Raw genomic sequence first — 20,768 nt, forward strand, 5'->3', positions numbered from 1 at the left:
TTGATATCTATTTTCATTGCACAGTGATCTGATAGTATGCGTGAGATGATTTCAACTCTTTTATATTTACTTAAGCAGGTTTTGTGGACTGGTATGTGATCTCTTTTGGAAAAATACCACGTGCTGCTGAAAAGAATGTATACTCTATTGCATAGGGATAGAATACTCTGTATATATCCATTAAGTCCATATGTTCAAGAGCGTGGTTCAGCTCTGATATTTCTTTACTAACTTTTTTGTTTAGGTGATCTATCTCTTTGCAAAACTGGTGTGTTAAAATCCCCTATGATTGTGTTAATATTTATTTGATCCTTTAATTTCAGCAGTTTTTGTTTTATGAAGATAGGTGCTCCAATATTCAGAGCATATATGTTTATTAATGTTATCTCTTCATGTTGGATTGTTCCCTTAACTAGTGCGTAGTGACCTTCTTTTTCTATTCTAATCACTGTTAGCTTGAAGTTTACCATGTCGGACATTAGAATTGCTACCCATGCTGGTTTTCAGGGTCCTGGTACATGCAGTACTGTTTTTTATCCTTTAATTTTTAGTCTATGAATATCTTTTTGGTTAGATGAGATTCTTGAATGTAACAGACTTTTGGATTCTGTCTTTTGATCCAGTCTGCCAGTTTGTGTCATTTAACTGGGGAGTTGAGGGTGTTAACGTTGAGATATTACTGAGATTGCTGCTAATTTACTATGATCACCTTCTTTATCTGTTGGCAACTCCTGTGTTTTCTTTTCCTGTCATCTTTTATTAGTTCTCCATTGACTTGATGGAGTTTTCAACTGGATTTTTAGCTGTGTCGGTTTTGTCGTTTCTGTCAAGAATATTCTTAAGCATTGTCTGGACTGCTGGGTTAGCACTCGTATATATTTTGAGTTGGTCTTTTTTATGGAAATACCTTATTTCTCCATCTATTTTGAAGGATAGCTTTGCTGAACAAGTTAATCTGGGTTGGTTGGAAGTTATTTGCATTTACAGCTTGAAAAACTTCACTCCAAGCCTTTTGGCCTTTAAGGTTTGTGTTGAAAAATCTGCTGTAATTCTAATTGGTTTACCTTTATATGTGATTTTTTTGTTTTTCTCTGGGTGCTTTTAAAATTCTGGGGTTTTGTTTTGTTTTGTTGCTGGGTATCTGGTAATTTAATAAGGATATGGCTTGGTAAGCTTCTTTTCTCATCATATTTATTTGGTACTCTTCAAGAATTGCTTACCTGTATTTCAAACTCTTTTCTTATATTTGAGAAGTTTTCTTCTATGATTAAAGGTCATACATAATGAGTACATAGGTTTCATCCCAGAGATGCAAGGCGAGTTCAACATATGTCAGTCAATAAATGTTATACATCACATAAACAGAAGCAAGGTCAAAACCCAGATGCTCTTATCAATGGATGTAGAAAAGGCTTTCGACAAAATCCCACACCCATTCATGATACAAACCTTGAAGGAAACAAGTATAAAAGAGCTATTCTTGAATTTGATAAAAGCTATTTATGTCAGACCAACAGCCAACATCAAATTAAATGAGGAAAAGTTAAAATCATTCCCCCTAAAATCAGGAACAAGACAAGGATCCCCACTATCACCACTTCTATTCAACATAGAATATTAGCCAGAATTGAAGTAATAATTCAGAATTAATAATTCAGAATTGAATTATCAGCCAGAGTAATCAATCAGGCAAGGGAAAATAGAAAGGATACATATAGGAAAGGAAGAACTCAAATTATCATTATTTGCAGATGACATATACTCTAGAACTCCACCAAAAAACTCTTAGAATTAATAATCAACTTTAGCAATGTAGCAGGATACAAGATCAACACACAAAAATCATTAGCACCAATAACCAACTTGATAAGAAGGAAATTATGAAAACAATACCATTTACAGTAGTTTCAAGAAAAATGAAATACCTAAGAGTTAATCTAACCAAGGAAGTGAAGGACCTCTACAAAGAAAACTACTGTACTCTGAAAGAGACTGAAGAGGACATCAGAAAATGAAAAGATGTCCTCGGCTCCTGGACAGGCACAACCAACATTGTCAAAAAATTCATATGGAACCAGAAGAGTCCCAGAATAGCAAAAGCAATTCTGGGCAAGAGCAAAACAGGATGCCTTACAATACCAGACTTCAAGCTATACTACAAAGCAACAGTGTTAAAGATGGCATGGTACTGGAGCAAAAACAGATACTGTTCCATTGAACCCACATATGGATCAATGAAACAGAATAGAGGACACAGAAACTTCCCCAAACATACCTAGGTACTGGATCTTCAACAAAAGTGTCAAGGACTTACGTTAGAGGAAAGACCTCCTATCCAACAAGTGGTGCTGGGAAAACTGGTTACCTGTGTGCAGAAGATTGGAACCGGACTCATATCTCTCACCATGTACAAATTCAAATCAAAATGGACCAAAGAGCTAAACATTAAACCTACTGAAAGATAAAACAGGTAAACACTTGAAGATATAGGTGTAGGAAAGGATTTTCTAAACAGAACATCAATTTCACAAGAAATATAGTGGTCCCTTGACTTATGACTCGGTCTGTTCCCAGGGATGGTTGTAACGCAAGTTGGTTGTAAGTCAATACAGCTGAGCTCTGAATGTTTACCTGGATATATGCTATAGGTAACAAGAGGCAGGTGAATCTTCCATTAACCTAATTGACCCAAGTTGTTTATATGTCAGGCTGGTCGTTAACTTGAGGGTCCACTGTAACAGCATGAATCAACAACTGGGATTATATCAGACTAAAAAGCTTCATACAGCAAAAGATTCAATTAGCACAGTGAAGAGACAACCTACATAATGGGAAAATTTTTTGCCAGCTATTCCTCAGATAACTAATATCTAGAATATGTAAAGAACTAAAAATAATTAGACCGCTTATAAGTAAAGACTCAGTCAAGAAATGGGCAAGTGAAATGAACAGACACTTCCCAGAGGAAGAAGTACAAATGGCCAACAAATGCATGAAAAAATGTTCAATATCTCTGGCCATCAGAGAAATGCAAATTAAAACAATGCTAAGATTCCATCTTACTCCAGAAAGAATGGCAATCATCAAGAAATCAAAAAATAGGGCTGGGGATTTAGCTCAGTGCTTCCACCGCCTGCCTCAAACACAAGGTCCTGAGTTCAATCCCCGGTACCAAAAAAAAAAAAAAGAAATCAAAAAATAACAAATGCTGGAGGGGCTGTGCTACATTGTTAGCAGGAATACAAAGTAGTACAACCATTATGGAAATCAGTATGGAGATTTCTCAAAGAGCTGAAATTAGAAATTCCATATTAGAAAAAAAAAATGAAATTCCATATTAGAAATTAGAAATTTCAGCTATCTACCTTTACGGATCTTCCCCAAAGAGGTTAAGACATCATACTACAGTGATACATGCATACCAACGTTTATAGCAGCACAACTCCCAATAACTACATCCTGGAAGCAGCCTGTGTACCACCAACAGGTGATTAGACAAAGGAAATATGATATCTATATATAATGGAATACTACCTGGCTATAAAGAAGGACAAATTTGAGACATTTGCAGGAAAATGGATGCACCTGAATAATGTAATGTGGAGTGAGATAAATCAGACACACAAACTTGAATACCATACGGCATCTCTCATCTGGGTGAGGCAAAGCACACACTAAAAGAAAAATAAAGGAAGGACAGGGGAGACAGGGGATGGGTGTCTTGCAGAAGGGTCCAGGGGTCCGAGGGTGAGGGGTGAGGATGAGGCCATGGGGAAGCAGGGAGAGTGAGGATGTGCCAGGTACAAGGCCCTCGTGACCTCAGTCAGCGTGCACGCTATGGGCCACAGATTTGAGCTAAGACTGAGGATATCAACAAGAATGACGGGGGAAGGCGAACTGGGGGGTGGGATTAAGGAAAGCAGAAGCTGCATCACGTCCATGTGCCAACTCCCCAGGGTGACGGTGAGATGCATGTAGTGCACACATAATAATACAAATGTAAAAATGACACATTTAAGACTATATTAATGAGGGCCGGGGATTTAGCTCAGCGGTTTCGCTGCCTGCTGGGCAAGCGCAAGGACCCGAGTTCAATCCCCGGTACCAAAACAAACAAACAAACAAACAAAAAGACTATATTAATGATACAATAAATACTGCATCGTAGCATTATGTTAAGGCAGAATGATAGTTTCTTTTAAAGAATTAGCTTTCCTTAGAAAAGTGCAGGCAAAGATGGACAAACGGGATAACATCTAACCAAAAAGGTTCTGCACAGCAAGAGAAACAAGTGTGCAGAGACAACCTGCAGACGGGCAGAGCACCTGAAGGCCTGTGTGGCATGGGGCCCACCGGCCCAGATGCACAAGGGGCTCAGTGCAGCAGCAGAAGACAGAATACCCAACGCAGAAACAGGGAAAGGACCCCATGAACACTTCTCAAAAGAGAACATACAGAAGGCCAAGAGATATGTTTTAGAAATGACTAACGACTCTAAATGAAATTAAAACCAGTGAGGTATCAAAATTTCATACCTGTCAGAATGGCTTTCATCAAATGATGAATAAATGTTGGTGAGGATGCAGAAAAGGAAACCCTTGTATAAGGAAGGTGCGGTTGAAATATATGGGGGATGTTTCCATTGACAACAATTTATTACAGTGAAAGACACATTACCACTAATCCCCCTCAGAGTGATCCAAGTGAATGCTGCTGCCCAGCGCCATCCGGCAGAAAGGCAGCTCCTACAAACACGATGGCGTCTGCTTCCACTTTATTCACGGTGACTTCTGGTCTCCCCCAAGGTCAAAATGACCGCAAAGGGGAAATGTTTTGAGTGGATTCAGGACATCAAAGCAGTTGCAACAGTGCAACTAAAGACACACAGGAAAGAGAACTTCCGGAGCTGCTGCAGGAGGTGGCAAGGCCATGGGATGAGTGTGTGTGAAGTGGGGGAGGAAGTGAGGGGATTCATGGCAGGAGTCTTCTACTGTAATAATGTTTTACATAAGCATTCTCTGTGCTTTCTGGTCATACTTCATACACTGTTGGTGACAGTGCCAATGAGCGCAGCCATTATGGAAAACTGCACGAAAACTCCTCAAAGGACTAAACGAGAATTACTGTAGCATCCAGCTCTCCCACTTCTGCGGTTTTACCCAGCAGCGTGAGGCAGTCTGTTGAGATGTCTGCCCCAGGTCACTGCAGAAGTATCACAATAGCCCCGTCCCAGCCCCACGGGTGACATCGGTAGAGGAAGGGACGGCCGAACAAGCCGTGGCGCACGAACACCGCGGGACACAGCTGGGACAGACAGGGCAGAGACGGCGGGTCGGGAGCAAGCTGGGCTCAGAATCCGGGTATGTCTCCAGCTCACTGTGCAGGGCGTGGCTATGGTCCGTAATGCAGTGCTGCACATCTCACACTGGCCCAGAGGGTTGGCGTCTTAGCGTCAATGTTCTCACCACACAATGGTAAGGAGCTGAGCGAAGGATGGGTTGACTAGCTGATTTAGGGACTACCTTCTTCTCCCACTTTTTTGTTTTGCTGTATTGGGGATTGAGCCCAGGGCTCTGCACTGAGCCACATCCCCAGCTCTTTCATGGTTTTTATTTTTGCGACAGTGTCCCGCGAAGTGGCTAAGTCACCCTGGCTGGCCTCAACCTCGAAGGGCGCTGGGACTACAGACTGCCACCTCACCCGGCTGCTTGCCACACTTCGGGTTCACGGGTCAGGCTGCTGCAGGCAGCAGATTATAAGCTGTCAATTCAAAGTTAATTCAAAGTTAAAATATCCAGATATGAAAAGGGTTACTGTCTAATAGACACTTTCAGACAAAAGAATACAAAATAAGTAACATTTCTTGATTTTAGAACAAGGGTGGCAGGGGTTGGGGCTGGGCCTGCACACGCCAGGCACGTGCCCCGCCACCGAGACCCCTGTCCTCTGCAGTTCAGTATGTGATGGCTGTTCTCTATATTTCTGGCATAAATAAATCTTCTTCATCTTAAAACAAGACACACAGATAGGCAGGGACTGTGAAAAGACACTCCTCACTGTGTCACCAGGGAAACACGCAGTGAGGCAATGAGGCACAGCCAGGCTCTTGGGAAAAGGCCGCGCCCAGGAAGCCACCTGCTGGGGCTGCCCTGAGGATCAAGTCAAACCAGACCTGCAGGAGGCTCTGATCAGAGAGCAGGCACGAAATCCACACAACCATGTGCCATCCAAAGAGGAAAGGAGGGACCCACTGCCTACACACAGCTGCAGGCACTCCTGAAACCAGAGGCGCGGCTAAGGCGACTTCCGTGGGGCCAGTGCCATCAGCACCATCCTTCGAGATGGCACTCAGCGCGCACAGCCTCAGCTGGTGCTTACAGCACTGAGAAGCTGTTCTCTCTAGCCTCGAGGGTGACCCGGCACAATAAGGGCTCGCAAATACTTACTGCACTGCATGGAACTGGACACACAGATGAATTATCACTCGTGGTCATCACAGTCATAGCAACACTCAGTGTTCAGTTTACACACGCGAGTGCCTATTACCTCCCAATTCCCCTTGAAGATAAGCCCACTGGTGCCGATCAGAGCACACAGAGAGGGAGTTTATGTGGACAGCCAGTAGGATAATGATTCACTAGGGGCCAGTTGATGTAAACATCCCTCTCCACCAGGATTTAATCGGCATAAGTAGATATAAACTATGGGAAGAAGACGACAACTGTTTTACTTTTTTTCAAATGACTTTCTAGCCAGATTTAATAATTCATTGCTTCTCTAAAATTTAATTACCAAGTCTATAAAGTTGAACAAGGCTTCTGCTCAGGATAACAATAGCGATGCACATAAGAGATATTCGTGATCCTTGGAAATACATCTAGAAATATTTATTTCACCCATCAGCACATTTACTGCAATACACTGACCAAATTTATTACCTAAAGGCCAACAGATGTGCTCCCAAAAACTACCGTTTTTGGGGGGTACTGGGATCAAACTCGGGACCTTGCACTTTCAAGGCAGGAGGCAGAACCACTGAGCTAAATTCCCAGCTCCGCACAAACTACTTTTAAAAAATCAGTTCCTTACTCAGGAAAAAGTTCACATGATGCATAACATTCAGAAAAAAAATCCCTAACATTCTGCCTCAGCCTTTCACTCACTGACTTCTGTTACACACAGCACACTGCAGGGAACACAAGGCTTGAATGTGTGTGTGTGTGTGCGCGTGGGTATTATACTTTTTAAAAATATAAATACTCTAATAACCAATAAATCCTAAAATGGGAGATAGATAAACTATGAATTCTCTTAGAGAAGTCGGGATATTTCACCCATATTCCTAAGACATCAAAAATTAGGGTTTATACACACGGTGATGAAGCATATGGTGAATATTTTAATTTTTAAAAATGTATTACAGTAAGGGACACACTGCCACGAATCCCCCTCAAAATTCCCCCTCGCTTTGAACACACCCGTCCCACGTCCTCGCCACTTTCTGCAGCAGCTCGGAGTCCTCTGTCCCGAGTGTCTCTGGCTGTGCTGTCCTGGCTGCCTCCATGGCCTGAATGGATCCAAACCCTTCCCCGTCCCCGGTCATTGTGACTTTGGGGAGGAGCCAGAAGTCCCACAGTGCCAGATCTGGAGAGTAAGGTGGATGGGGACACAGCATCGCACTTTTATTTGACCGAGTTTCCCATAAAGGGTTGATTCAGTGAGGGAAGAAGACACATTGCCACTGATCCCTCTCAGAACACTGTTCCTCATTTTGAACACACCTGTCCCATTGCTCTTGGCAAAGCACCTTTTACTGTACTAAGTTTTTGTCGATTTAACTCCCTGCATCAGGCTCCCAAGCTGCTCCAACTCCCAGAACACGCCACTGCGCTGAATGATTAGGTCACTCACTAAGGGAAGCCCATACAGTACACACAGAAGGGGCACGGCTTCACCTGGTGTAAATGCCATCCACGATGCCCACCGTCGCCTCCTCCGCAGGAACGTAGGAGCCCACCTGGGCCATGAGGGTGATCAGGGCCACCTGCTTGATGTAGGAGCTCTTCCCACCCATGTTGGGGCCGGTGACGATCATGACTCTCTCCGAGTCCTCCTGGAAGCAGAAAACATGGTCAGGTACGGCATCGGGGGGCTGCTGGGACTGGCCTGCCTCATGCCACAGGTAGGAATTTGCAGCCAAACTCGGCTTTGCGGCCCCGCCCGTGTGGATTAGGCAACACCCGGCCATCGGCACCGCTGTGATGGAGCACTGAGGCTGAGGATGGATAGGAAGGAGGCCGGGAGCCAGGCACAGCCTCTGCTGGGCTCAGCACAGCCTGAGGGCGGACGCAGCCACAGCGACAGGGCAAATGCCAGAAGGATCCAGACGGGCAGGACAGGTGTGGAGACCAGGAAGGGCGGCCCCCAGGGGGGAGTGCCCTGTGACCGCAGCCTTCCGCAGGCCCTACCTCCCCTTCATGCTGCTGGGGAGCCCAGGGCCCTGTGCGGACCCAGCATGTGCTGCCGCCCGGTGACCTGGCTCCTCAGCCCCACTCTGATCCTGCCTCGCAGGGACCGCAACTCCAACACAGTGACTGTGGAACAGCTGACGGGTGGCCACGGTGCTGAGGGACCCTCACAGGGAGAACCTCTCTGCCTCAGCCTGACCTGTGCTGTCCCAGAGCAGATCCCTGCAGGCAGCGCTGCGGGCATTCGGGAAGGACCACAGGGGCTGGGCTGACACCGCGAGGCGTTCACCTCAGCCGTCCTCACACCTGTCTATCGGTGCCGCCTGCCCACCCCAGAACAGCGGGCACACATAGCTAACCACCCCATTTGGGGTTGGATACCCCTGAATTCTTCAGTCAGCGGCGGATGACTATTAAGAGGTTTATAACATTAAATTCTAGACATTGGTTTTACTGGCATTTAATTACTCGTTGGCATCTTACCAGAGCATGTGAAAGAGGCAGAAGTGCTGTAACTCTCAGGATACTTGGGCTTTCTAGAGCTTTCCTGCCTCAGAGATTACAGTGAGCTGTGAGCTGTGAGCCCAAGGCCCATCTCATGCCAGGCGAGCCCCTACCCGGGCAATGCAGCCTGGTGGGCACAAGGAGCCGCCACCCCGACACTGCTACTGGTCCAGCCGGGGAAGCTCTGCACAAACCAAGCTCATCGTGTCTGGGGGTAACTGGAACCCAGGAAAGGCTCGAGGGGTTGGCCCTGCAGGAGAGCAGCCATGAGGCGCTGGGACGTGAGGAAAAGAGCTTTGAAGACAAGTTGTGCGGAGTGGGGAGTCACAGGGAAGGCTTGCAGCAGGAAGCAGGGAGATGGTGATGTGCAAAGGAAAGGGGCCCAGGGGAGGACGGAGGGCAGCGGGGAAGGGTGGAAGAGGAACTCAGACGTGCTGCGCTGCGGACCCTCACCAGCTAACTCCCTACAAGGCCTGGGGTCATTCTGCACTGCAAACGCGGACGAGGACAAACGAAACAAAGTGCTAGAGAACCTCACGGCCCTAAAGCACTCTCTTTCCACTGAGCAACACAGGCTGGATGGCCACACACGGGTGTGTACAGCACGGAAGCCTCCACGACCTGATGAGAAGCCACGCTTCTGTCACAGAAGCGAGGCACGGCAGGAACGGGACAAGAAGTTTGCTATGAGCAGGATGATGAAACAAAGGTCAAATACATTCTACCTAGACTAAAAAGTAATAACCGAATATATAACATAACCACACACTTCTAAACTTTAAATAAAATGAATAACTTTTAATAAAATGACAATAGAAGAATGACAAAACCTAATAATCCTCTATAACTAAAAGACCTCCCACAAGAAAAACCCCATACCCAGCTAAGACCCCTACTGAATTCTTGCGCATTTATTTCAGAAACAGCACCGGGTGTGATGATGTACGCTTGCAATTCCAGCACCTTGGGAGGCTGAGGCAGGAGGGTCACAAATTGGAGCCCCACTCGAGCCATTTAGTGATTTAGTGAGACCCTGTCTCAAAATTAAAAATTTAAAAGGGGGATGTAGTTCAATGAAAAGGACATGGTTCAATCCCCATTAACCCCCAATACCATGAAAGAAAGAAAGAGACAAAGGCAAACAAACAGCACTAACATTTAAAAAACTCTTCTAGAGAACAGAACACAGAGGAACTCTCCCCAAATCATCTCAGAAGGCCACCACAAGACTGACACCAAAACTGACAAGAACGTTACAAGAAAGAAAAAATACAGACCAGTTTTACCCACTGATATACAAGTGAAACCCTTTGGTAAAATCTCCACAGGCCAAGGAAAGACTTACAGCTTTGAGGGGTACAAGCTTGGTTTACACTCAAGAGGCAGTCAGCATAATTCACCACATTAACAGAACAAAGAGGTTATCTGAAGACCACTGACACATATAAAGCATCTGATAAAAGTCAATAGCTATTCATGGGAAGAAAAACAAAAAAGGAAACAAAAACTACAAAAATTGGAAAGAAAATCATGAAACTGATGTTATTCTTATGTCATGATCATGTTCCCAAAAAATCTAAAGAAATCCACAAAAATTAGTAGAATCAGTAAATGAATTTAGAAAGATCTTTGGATGCAAGTTCACTATGAAAAGTCAACTTTCCCCCTACATTTTAGCAACAAAAAATTGAAAATAAAAATTTTGTAATTATATAATTTATCACAGAATCAGAAGAAATTAAATACCTAGGAATAAACTTAACAAAATGAATAAGACTTTCACATAGAAAATTATAAAACACTGCGGCAGCTCAGAGAAAAGACACCCTTCAAAAACTGGGGCTGGGTCAAGGAATGTCTAATAAGAACTCTTGTATTACAGACAAAAATCAAGTCCAGGTAGATCACAAGTTTGACAGACGGGGAAACAATAAGGCCATTGGACTGTAACATACGTCCCTGGGGTGGGCGACATTCCTCATGCATCTCAAGGCCCCAAGAGAAGGAGAACGGGAGCACACTGCGTGTAAGTTCTACTCTAAGTAAGTTCTACTCCGAACAGTGGCATGAAGAGCATGAAGTTCAGAAGAAACACATTCCATGTTTCCCAACGACTGACATCCAATATTCACAAATCAAACAGAAAACCCTAAAAGAATACAACGCGAGAAGACAGGCAGTGGGTGGCACAGCTACGAGAGGGCCTAACTTCAACAGTCACAGGAAGTGCAGACCCATACACCTCACTTCACACGCCCGAAGAGCTGATGCTCCTCTTTTTTTTTTTTTAAGCAAAACCTGTCAATATTAAGCTTTGGCAAAGATCAGAACAGAAGTGGAATTCTTGTACTAGTGTTGGGGAAGTAAATTATACAGCAGTTTGAAAAATGTTATGGTATCTACTAAAGCTGAGAAGAGGCACAATGGAACAATGCTGCTCCCACGCACATGCCGAAGAGAATGTACAGGATACATAACGGAAGACATGCAAAGACTGTTCACGCAGTCATTTCCATTGTCAGCTCACTGAAAATAACCCAAATGTTTACCAACAGTAGAACAGATAAATTGTGACACATTCACAGGACGAACTCTACATGACAAAGGAAATAAACGACAAGCGAAAATGCGGATGAAACTCATAACAGTACTGGATCGAAGAAGCCAGTCACGAAGAGTATACGCTGTTTCTATTTACATAAGGCTCAAAAGCAGACAAAACTATAGTAAAAGAAATTAAAACACCACATTCTGTTTCTGTTCCCTGCTCTCCTGGCTCTGGGTGTTGGACAATGACTAGGTACAAGGGAAATCACTTTATGGAAATCACTAAGATGTACGTCTATGATCTGTGCATTTTCCTTCAAGCAGGTTTCAACAGAGCTTCTTTTAAAAACCAAATGAACATATCCTCACAAATTAACAAGCAGTACAATTTCAGAAGCTAATTTTTAACTTTATTTGATACAGCAAAAACATAAGGAAAGAGGCCACACAATCTGGAAGAAGCAGAACTGGGAGGGAGGCTTTATACTGTGAAACTGTAGTAAATCAAACTGTGGTGCAGTCTCAGAGAAATGCAAACAGACCAGATCAGAGAGCGCAGAAACAAACCTATTCAACCCTTGCTATGTGTCACAGGGAGGGCTACTCGTCAAAAGAGGAGACATCTTATCCATGGAGCAAAGGCAGACAACCGGGGATCTGATGGACGAAGACAGCCCAATCTCATGAAAGACCCCTAAACCAAGTCCAGATGGGCAAGAGAGGCAAAGGAGAAAAGCAGAACTCAAACTTTTAGAAGAAAATACAGGAAAACAGCTTACGGACATAACTTTAGACGAACACTCTATCAAGTACAACAGAAAACTGAAGCAATTCTGCTGCCGGGTTTGTGTGGAGCAGGGAAAGCGTCTCCCCAGCAGCACTTCTCCCTGGGAGTGGCCCCAGTGTTTCTCCTTGGCAGCCCAGGACTGTGATGACACAGTGGGTCCCGGGCAAGAGAAAAATGGGGAGCATGGAAATGTAAACCATAACGGAGAAGCCCTGCCAGAGACCACCACAGACAAACCGAAGAGACATGCAACAAAGTAGTAGTGTTTATACTATTTTAAGTAACTCCTGCATATAATAACACAAAACAACAGAAGAATGGGCAAAGGCCGGGAAGAGGGAATTTAAAGGAAGAAACCCAGAAGGCCAGAAAGCCTCACTATAACCAGCAGCACTGTGAGGACCCCAGCAGTTCCTCCTAACCATCCTGGGAAGAACACTAGGCAGGACCCAGGCAGCCGGGATCATTCTGCGGAGACCCCTGCACGCCCGTATTTACTGCCACACTACCCACGGAGCCAGGAAGGAGAAACAACGGCATCACTCAACCACACGCAGCATAGAGAAGGTGGCTGGGCACACCATGGGGCAGCACCAGCACAAGAGCGCACAAAATTCGTCAGCTGGTGCCATGGGGACAGAACTGGAGGCCAGCCAGGCTCAGAAGGCAAACACCACACGATCTTAGGCAAATGGGAAGAGGATCTGGAGATGCGAGGGAGTGAGAAGAATTAGGTTGTGTTCTGTGCACGTGCCACCCCACCAGGCATGTGATCCCGTACGCTGCAAATGCACGCTGAGAATCATTAAAATCAATCACCAGGACATTCTGCAGCCCAGCTGCTGCTGAGAGCAGGTAAAGGTGCTCGGGCTGGGGCAGGGGCGGAGGGAGGGAAAGGCTGATGTGGGCACCATGTCCCAGCAAGGACAGGGAGCTCCCAGCAGCTGCGTGGACAATGGCAGAGGGGAGACGGACGGGTTGCACGCGCAAGTGGGCGCCGTCTGAGGAGGCAGATCGGCGCGCTGGGATTCAAACGCCACATGCCGCACACACCCCGAAACGTCACAGGGTGCCCAGGAGCACACACAGGGCTCGCACTTTTCTGTATCAATTAAAATGGATTAAATTTAAAATAAACAAGTATGAGTGGGAGGTGTTTTGAAAGAATAATTTTAAGAGAGTATTTCACATGCGTCAGATGGCAATGAAGGTTAAAAGGTCTGTTTACACCGCACGCTGGCCAACACGTCAAGAGCAGCATGCAGACAGGGCCTCCACCGGGCCCATCTGCCCCCTTTCTGAGTACCACCCTGCAGAAACGTGCCAGTGCCAAAAGGACATGTGTGGCGCACACCTGTAATGCCGGCAGCTGGGAGGCTGAGGCAGGACTGCCGCCTCTGACAACTACCCAGGAGGTCAAGGCCAGCCCAAACTACATAGCAAGACCCTGTCTCAGGAAAACAAGGACATTTAGAACACTGTTTTATAACCAGAAATCATCTGTCGATTAGGAAAATGAGTAGATCCACTCATATAATTAAGACAATTATTTATAATGCAGAATATAATGGGACAAGCTCAGCGGGACATTTAAATACATTTTAAAAATAAACGAAACAAGCATACGTTGCTAACAAGGTACGTACGTGAGAAAAGAACAAAAGCCACACAGGGATGAAAAATAATGCAAAGACAGTGGCGGTCACAGGGCAGGAGTGTGGAGGGGGAAAAGGACCAGAAGTTCACCAGGTGCAGCAACAGCTGTGCCTGCCAGTGCTGCCCACTCCTGACCCTGAGCCAGACTTTACAAATGTCCACCTCTATGACACCGGCGGCGGGCTGTGGTCACTGTCACGTGTTCTCCTGGTTTTCTCATTTGTTGGCAATATTAAGTAATTAAAAATGAAATGAATGAGATGTAATTATGCATGGATCATCACCATGAACAATCAAATGACTCTTTACAAGCTTGTTGACGCAATTTAGAAAAACAAGTCTGTAACTCTGAACAGTATTTGGTTACCTGAGCTGTTGGAATGCTCTGTAACAACCGCGCAGTAGCGGAGAGCTCCCGGCAGTGAGGGGAGGGGGTGGCGGCGAGAGCCCTTGCAGGCTGGGGTGCCGGGTCCCGGAGCTGTGGCCGCCTGTGGAGGGGAGCACCCTGTGAGCACGTGTGGGGAGCACGGGACACGCGGGGACAGGCGGCTGGGGAGAGGAAGCCCCGAGGCCCACAGCCCTGGCTGTACAAAGCTGCTCCTTCCGACGCTTTGAGAGAGGCGTCTACGCCCGATGTTCACTTGGGCTTTTTCGTTTCACAGGAATTAGTAATTTGAGCATTTACAAAAATCTGAGTTTATAAAGTGTTTAAATGAGACTTTTGATGACAGAAGATGACAGCGCTTAGGGTCAGAAGACTGGAGTTCGGTTTCCAGCACTGCTATCGACAGCTGTGACTGACATCCTCACCTGTAAGACAGTAATGACAGAAATCTCGGCCTTCTGTGAATTTCCTGAAGTTTAAAATAAATAACATATATATGTGAAATTCCTCTCAATCTGTAAATGCTGCAGCTGTTTTGGAGATCATTATTCTGAAAACCAGAAGCTGTCTGGCGCAGCCACCCGCGGAAGAAGTCACCGGAGAGAGGAGTGGAGACAGAGGCTACCAAGCTCTCCAGGGACAGGTGGAACGGAAACAAACCGCACCAGGCCGATGCAGGGTGAGCGGGAGGCCTCCCTGAAGGCTGTACGCCAGTCACACGCACAGCACCCACACGAGCTCGGAAAGGTGAGAGGCGGACAGCATGGCGGCACAGGGAAATCACAGGGACAGTGTCGTGTGCCCGCCAGGGGCCTTCTGGGAAGTTTGTTCTCACCACAGCCAGAGACAGGGATACCAGCACCACTGTATCCCTAGGTTATTTTATTTATTTATTTACTTAATTTTTTGGTACTGGGCATTGAACTTGAGTCCTTGTGCTTACACAGCAGGCAGCGAAACCACTGAGCTAAATCCCCGGCCCTCAATTTATTTTTGAGACAGGGTCTCACTGTGTAGTTCAGGCTGGCCTTGAACTCGTGCCTCCTGAGTGCTGGGGTTACAGGCATGCACCACCACGCCCGTGTACTGTATTCCCATGTGAGAGGTGAGGAAACTGAGGCTGGGAGGAGCTCAGTACTGTGTCCAGTAGTGCAGAGCTGCTAGCAGAAGAGCTGGGATACTCCGCTGCTCCGTGAAGTCAAACCTGGCAGGCAACCCCAAGCGGACCCTTGCTCAGTGACGGAACCACCATGCCTGCGAAGGGGGGGCTCCGGCTCTGGGTCCCTGGGCCCGGTACTGGGTGCACCAAGTGCTGGTTGGCCCGAAGATCCCCAAGTCGGAAGGTGCACAGTGGAGAGAGACCGAGGCGTTCATTTCCAAGGCCAGCAAGAGCTGCTTCTCTGCAAATGAGGCTCCTCCCTTGATGCGCACAGGTGCTGACCCGTGCACAGGGGCCTCCTGGGAGGCCACTGTTATGACAGCCACAGGCCACTGGGAAACTGTGGGGACTCCCGCATTTCATTCCTGAGAAGGTCAGCCCAGGGTGGCTCCCAGGGAAGGTCCCACCAGGCCACTTCTGGGCATGAGGGACAGAAAGGGGCTGGGCGGGGCGGCAAGCCTGGACCCACACCCTTCCACCCGGGAAATGCCCACGTACCTGCCCCTGGGCTGAGGGCAGCGGCCACCCGCCCAATCCCTTCATCCCAAAGACGAGGAAACCAGGCCCAGCAAGTACGGTGGCCTGGCCTCGATGACAGGAAAACGATGTCGGAACAGGATTTCAGACACCACTGTCCCACTGTCTCCAGGTCCCAACATGCAGTACAGGACAAGAATTTCAGAAAACAGCTAATGGACAGATTGTTTCTGCCAGAAGTGACAGTGAAGGACTAAGGAGCTGGTAGCTGGGCCTTGGAGGATGAATAGGAGTTCAATCAAAGAAGATGGATAAGAGACAGGAAGCAAGAGGAGGAATATTCTGGGTAAAGAGATAGATGCACAGGTCAGAGACCTACAAATAACCAGTCACCATACAAATGTCCCTCTATCTTATCGTCTCACCAGTGAGAAGAGAGGAACATGCGAAGAGGAGAGAAGTCATAGAAAATAATGTCCAGTCACCATTAACCTCCCCTCTAATGTTCAGGCCTCGGGATCTAGTTATCATGCTATGTGAAAAAGACATTTCTTTCAGAATCTAAGGGAGTAATCTCGCCACAGAATGAAGTTAAGCTTAACGTTCAGACACGGTTTAGGGCACGTGTTACTGTTGCTTTGCTTGGTAATTAGATACAAAGAGTCCGCAGCTTATTGAATGCCACTCTCACGAGTCTCACATTTAATTCTTACACAGCCAAAACAAGCACTTCTGGGCCAGCCAAAGTATCTGAAACTGGGAAGTTTCCTCATCTTCACCAGCTTCAAGCAGTCCCCCGTATCACACGTGTCATTCTGCAGACACTGAGGAGGATTGGGCACTGAGGCCAGAGCCCCAGGATCCCCACGTGCTCCAGCACACCTGGGCGGCGGGGGTCCCGGGGGCCTAGAGGTCCACAGGCTCCACGTGCTCTCTGAAGCCCCATTCGTCTCATTTCCCTTCCCCAACTGCCTTTCTTACTAATCAGTTCAACTTGTATTACTTAATTCAAACAAAACATAAAAACCATCAATCAAAAACCTCAACTTGAACTGCTACCAAAAACCCATCTACCAGAAAGCCATCAGGTTTAATAAGGAAGCTGCAGGGCCTTGTGACGGGATGGCCCAAGCAATCTGCCTCAGTGGGTTTCCTAGGGCTACAGCTGTACCAAGATGCTGAGCCCTGAGCTCCAAGGTGGCCCTGCGTCAGCGCCCTGATCTCTCAACCAGCCTCCACCTTGTCTTTCTATTGCAGTGCACAATCAAAGTATCGCCATGTCTTCTGTGGCTGGCAAGTGAAAAAGGTTGGAAAACACGGACTCACTGAGATCAGGTTGATGTTTGGGAACAGAGTTGCACTAGTCAGCTTTCAATTGCTGTGATAAAATATCTGACACCAGCAACTTAAGGAGGAAAGATTTATCCTGGCTCATGGTTTCAAAGGCTGCAGTCCATGGTCAGCCAACTCCAAGGCAGAAACATGGTGAAAGAAAGCTGTTCAGCACACGGTGCTCAGAGAGAGCGGGTGGGGGAGAAAAAGAGCTAGCAAAGGGGAAGTGGCTCGGGACAAGGATACACCCTTCCAGGACCCCTACTGACTCACCTCCCCCACCAGGCCCCACCTCCTAACTGCACATTCAGCTCTGAACTCATCAACAGATCAATCCATTGACAGGTATAGTGCCCCATGATCCAATGCCGTTCCACCTGCAAACACATGAGCTTTGGGGAACATTTAGATCTAAGCCATGACAACAGTCCAAGACTATCCAGCCTGGTCAAAGCTGGAAAGCTCCACCCCTGTGGAACTTGGTGTACTCATGCGTGTGAAGAGTGCTACACTGCAAGATCCTGAATTTCCTGCTGGTGTTGCAGAGAAATTATTCTGCAAACTGTGAAATCTCAATAGAACATCCTGAAAAAGTAACATTTTGTGGAGGAAAGAAAAAAAAGGCAAAAATGTAAAGTGATACTTGGAGCCTGCTGGAAGCTTCCAGCTAATCCTTCCTTAACAGATCTGATTAGGTTCCTGCTATGTGTCAGAGCATGTGACAGATATGAGAGTTACACCCATACAGAAGAGGCGTATGTCCTGCTCCCTTCCAGCTTACAGTTTGCGGGAAGCACAGCCAGAAAAGAACCACTTGACTCAGCAGGATGACTATGAAGGTGTGGACAGCCATGGGGGGTTACCTGGGATGGGGCACCCACCTGCATTAATTAAGGAAGGGCTCGTGCGGGGGGACACAGAGGCTGAGCCTGGAGAGGACCGGGGGGGGGGGGGGCAGAGGCAGGCCAGTGTGGGCGTCGAAGGTGCAGGGTAAGGCAGGGAAGGGTGGGACTCCAGACTCCAGGCAGCACCATCTGCCAGCTCCCACAGGTACCCAGTGTAGGCCCAAGGTGGCCTGACCACAGGCCTGTGGTACACAGTGCACTGGGGCCAGGAACAAGCAAACGGGAGCTCAAAAGTCCTCTGCAAACTGGGAGAGAAAAGGGGTGGAGACTGGCTTGTTCAGAAGCACTGCAGTAATCTCACAGGATAGAGTTCAGAAGAGCACCTCATAGCTGAGGCCACTTCTGAAAGCAACACGGCCACAGAAAGCCACGACACCACTGAATGTGGGGCTATTTTCAGGGTCTGTTTCGTAGATTCCTAACCATGATGTAGTTTAGATTGAGTTTTACATACTAAATTCTTTCTCAACACTAGTCCTATATATAAACTTATACCCCAAAGTAGAAGGCACTTCACCATAGCAACAGTTCCATGTCAACTCCTACTCAAGTTAGAAAAGCATGTGTAAAAGAAGTGTGTAAAAGAACATTCTGAGGTGCCTGCTGGAAAAAGTCACTCTGCTTATTCTGTGAAGATTCAAATATTCTTTATATTCAAATATTCAAAGTTCTTCAAATCTTACTTTATTAAACAATATAATAACCCTGCTTAAAAGGAAGAGGGGTGGAGAATGAAAAAGGAGAGAAAGCAAAGAAACAAAAGCACTCCATGCCCAGGGCTCAGGCTGATGGGCAGGCAAACCAGGAGCTGAAGTGATTTACAAGTTAAATAGAAACCAAGCTCCCAAATACTAGTCCTGTGTTACTTTCTCAAGAAAAGCTATGCCCTCCTGGTGTTTTGGGAACTAAAAAAGGAATTCTCATGCTCACACAGGCTTCTTTGTAAAGACAATGCAAAGACTAATAAGACTGCTACTGAGTAATTTGCTTGCTAAATTTAGTAACAAGTTTTCCAACAGGATGGAACAAGTTTATAGACACTGGGTCTGGGGTTTTGTGGCCTGGGTGTAGGCAGCCCACTAAAATTCCAGCCCCATGACGGGGGTCTCGGGTGACCGGGTCCCGAGGGCCTCGCAGGGCCTCCCCTCCCCAGTCTGAGGACTCAGAGGAGACAGCATCCAGAGCCAGAAGGGCCCTGGCCAGGCGATGCCTGGGCCCTGGGCTTCCCCGCCTCCAGGAGGAGGAGAGCCAACTGCTGTCCTTCACGCAGTCCGAGCAGTCTACGCAGCCGGAGCAGAGGGACAGCGGGCACATATGAGACAGGGACCCCCGTTCTGACACGCCCCTCCCTCACTGACTCTGGCCCCAACTCACTCCCGTCTCCGGGATCCCCCTCACCACTCTGCCCTGCCCTGCCCTGCCCACTGCATGGTCCCTCGGCAGCAGGCTGCGTCCACCCCCCGGGGAAGGCATCCTGCGCCAGGAGTGTCACTGCTGTCCAGCCAAACTCAGGGGTGGCAGAGACGCCTGTAGCCTCTGAGAGCCGCTGCTGCAGGGGGTAAGTGCGTTCTGCACCGCTCTGGGTGAAATCTTCATCCCCCACGGCTCCTGGAGGAACCCGGAGCTAGCTCTCTGCGCTGGGCCCGCAACTCAGGCTTCTCACCCACTGGCCGCACCCTGTCCTGCCTCCTCCCTCCTCCGCCCAGTCACCCCTGCCCCACGTGGTTATGTTCCTTCCCAGGGCTCTTCCGGAGAGGCCGGGGTGACCAGACAAGGCCGGTCCTCACACTTTGGGCCCCACTGCTCAGCGTGGGCCACACAGTGGGCCTCGGTGCCACCTCACCAGGCTGCCGCCTCCACTCCCCACTCCTTGGGGACCCTCTCTTTCCCGAGCCTTCCCAGCGCCCCTCACGGGGATCGGGGACCCAGATCTAGGACCCTCCGCACGGCCCTGCTGGCAGCTGCACCTGAGGGCAGCTCCCACTCTGCCTGTCCCCGTGACCATCCGTCCCCTGCACTGGCTGGAAAGTCACGGCCTGGACACCGCCCGGGACAGCAGCCAACACCAGATGCTAATCGGGATTCGCAAAGCCACGGCAGGATTTTGACCTCTTCAGCATGTTCACGAACTTGTGAATATCAAGTACCTTTATTGCGTTACCCAGAACTAAGATCATCCTTTAGTTGCTACATCTTTCTATCTATGGACAATTTTTGTGGGGAACTACCAATTTCGTATTTGGTGGTGAATACACAATTATGCTCTTTAAAGCCAAAGGTAAAACGCGTAATTCCGAATTATACAAAGTATCCCTTTGATATTCGAAAGTTTAGGTCTGTGTTACCATCGTTGACTTTTTTGGTAGAACGCGGTACTTACTGACAGACGGGTGCTGTTAGGGACGTACTGATCCTGCTCTCCCAGCAACACGTCGATCACAGGGTGCCTTCCATTTTTTATTATGATTTTCCTTTCTTCTTTTACCATTGGCCTGTAAAAGGAAGCCATGTTTCAACTTAAAGCCATGGCAATGGCTTTGTAAGAAAA

General features: G+C 47.4%; 1 protein-coding gene across 6 annotated transcripts in view; it reads right to left on the reverse strand.

Moving 5' to 3' along the window:
• Msh3 (mutS homolog 3) overlaps positions 1–20,768 on the reverse strand; it is a 119,353-nt gene that overhangs the window by 15,202 nt on the left and 83,383 nt on the right. For all 6 annotated transcript variants that reach the window (XR_015438895.1, XR_015438896.1, XM_087180736.1 and 3 more), the window contains 2 exons: positions 20,601–20,712; positions 7,956–8,113 (listed from right to left, as the gene is read on the reverse strand). Coding sequence is in view for 4 of the 6 variants with exons in the window: in XM_087180736.1 (XP_087036862.1) it covers positions 7,956–8,113; positions 20,601–20,712 (270 nt within the window). In the remaining 2 variants the exon portion in view is untranslated. The remainder of the gene's footprint in view (positions 1–7,955; positions 8,114–20,600; positions 20,713–20,768) is intronic.

Source organism: Heterocephalus glaber, unplaced genomic scaffold (assembly GCF_053883595.1).
Source record: "Heterocephalus glaber isolate CG9 unplaced genomic scaffold, H.glaber_assembly_v1.0 deba00001465, whole genome shotgun sequence".
In the NCBI taxonomy this organism is placed as follows: Eukaryota; Metazoa; Chordata; class Mammalia; order Rodentia; family Bathyergidae; genus Heterocephalus; species Heterocephalus glaber.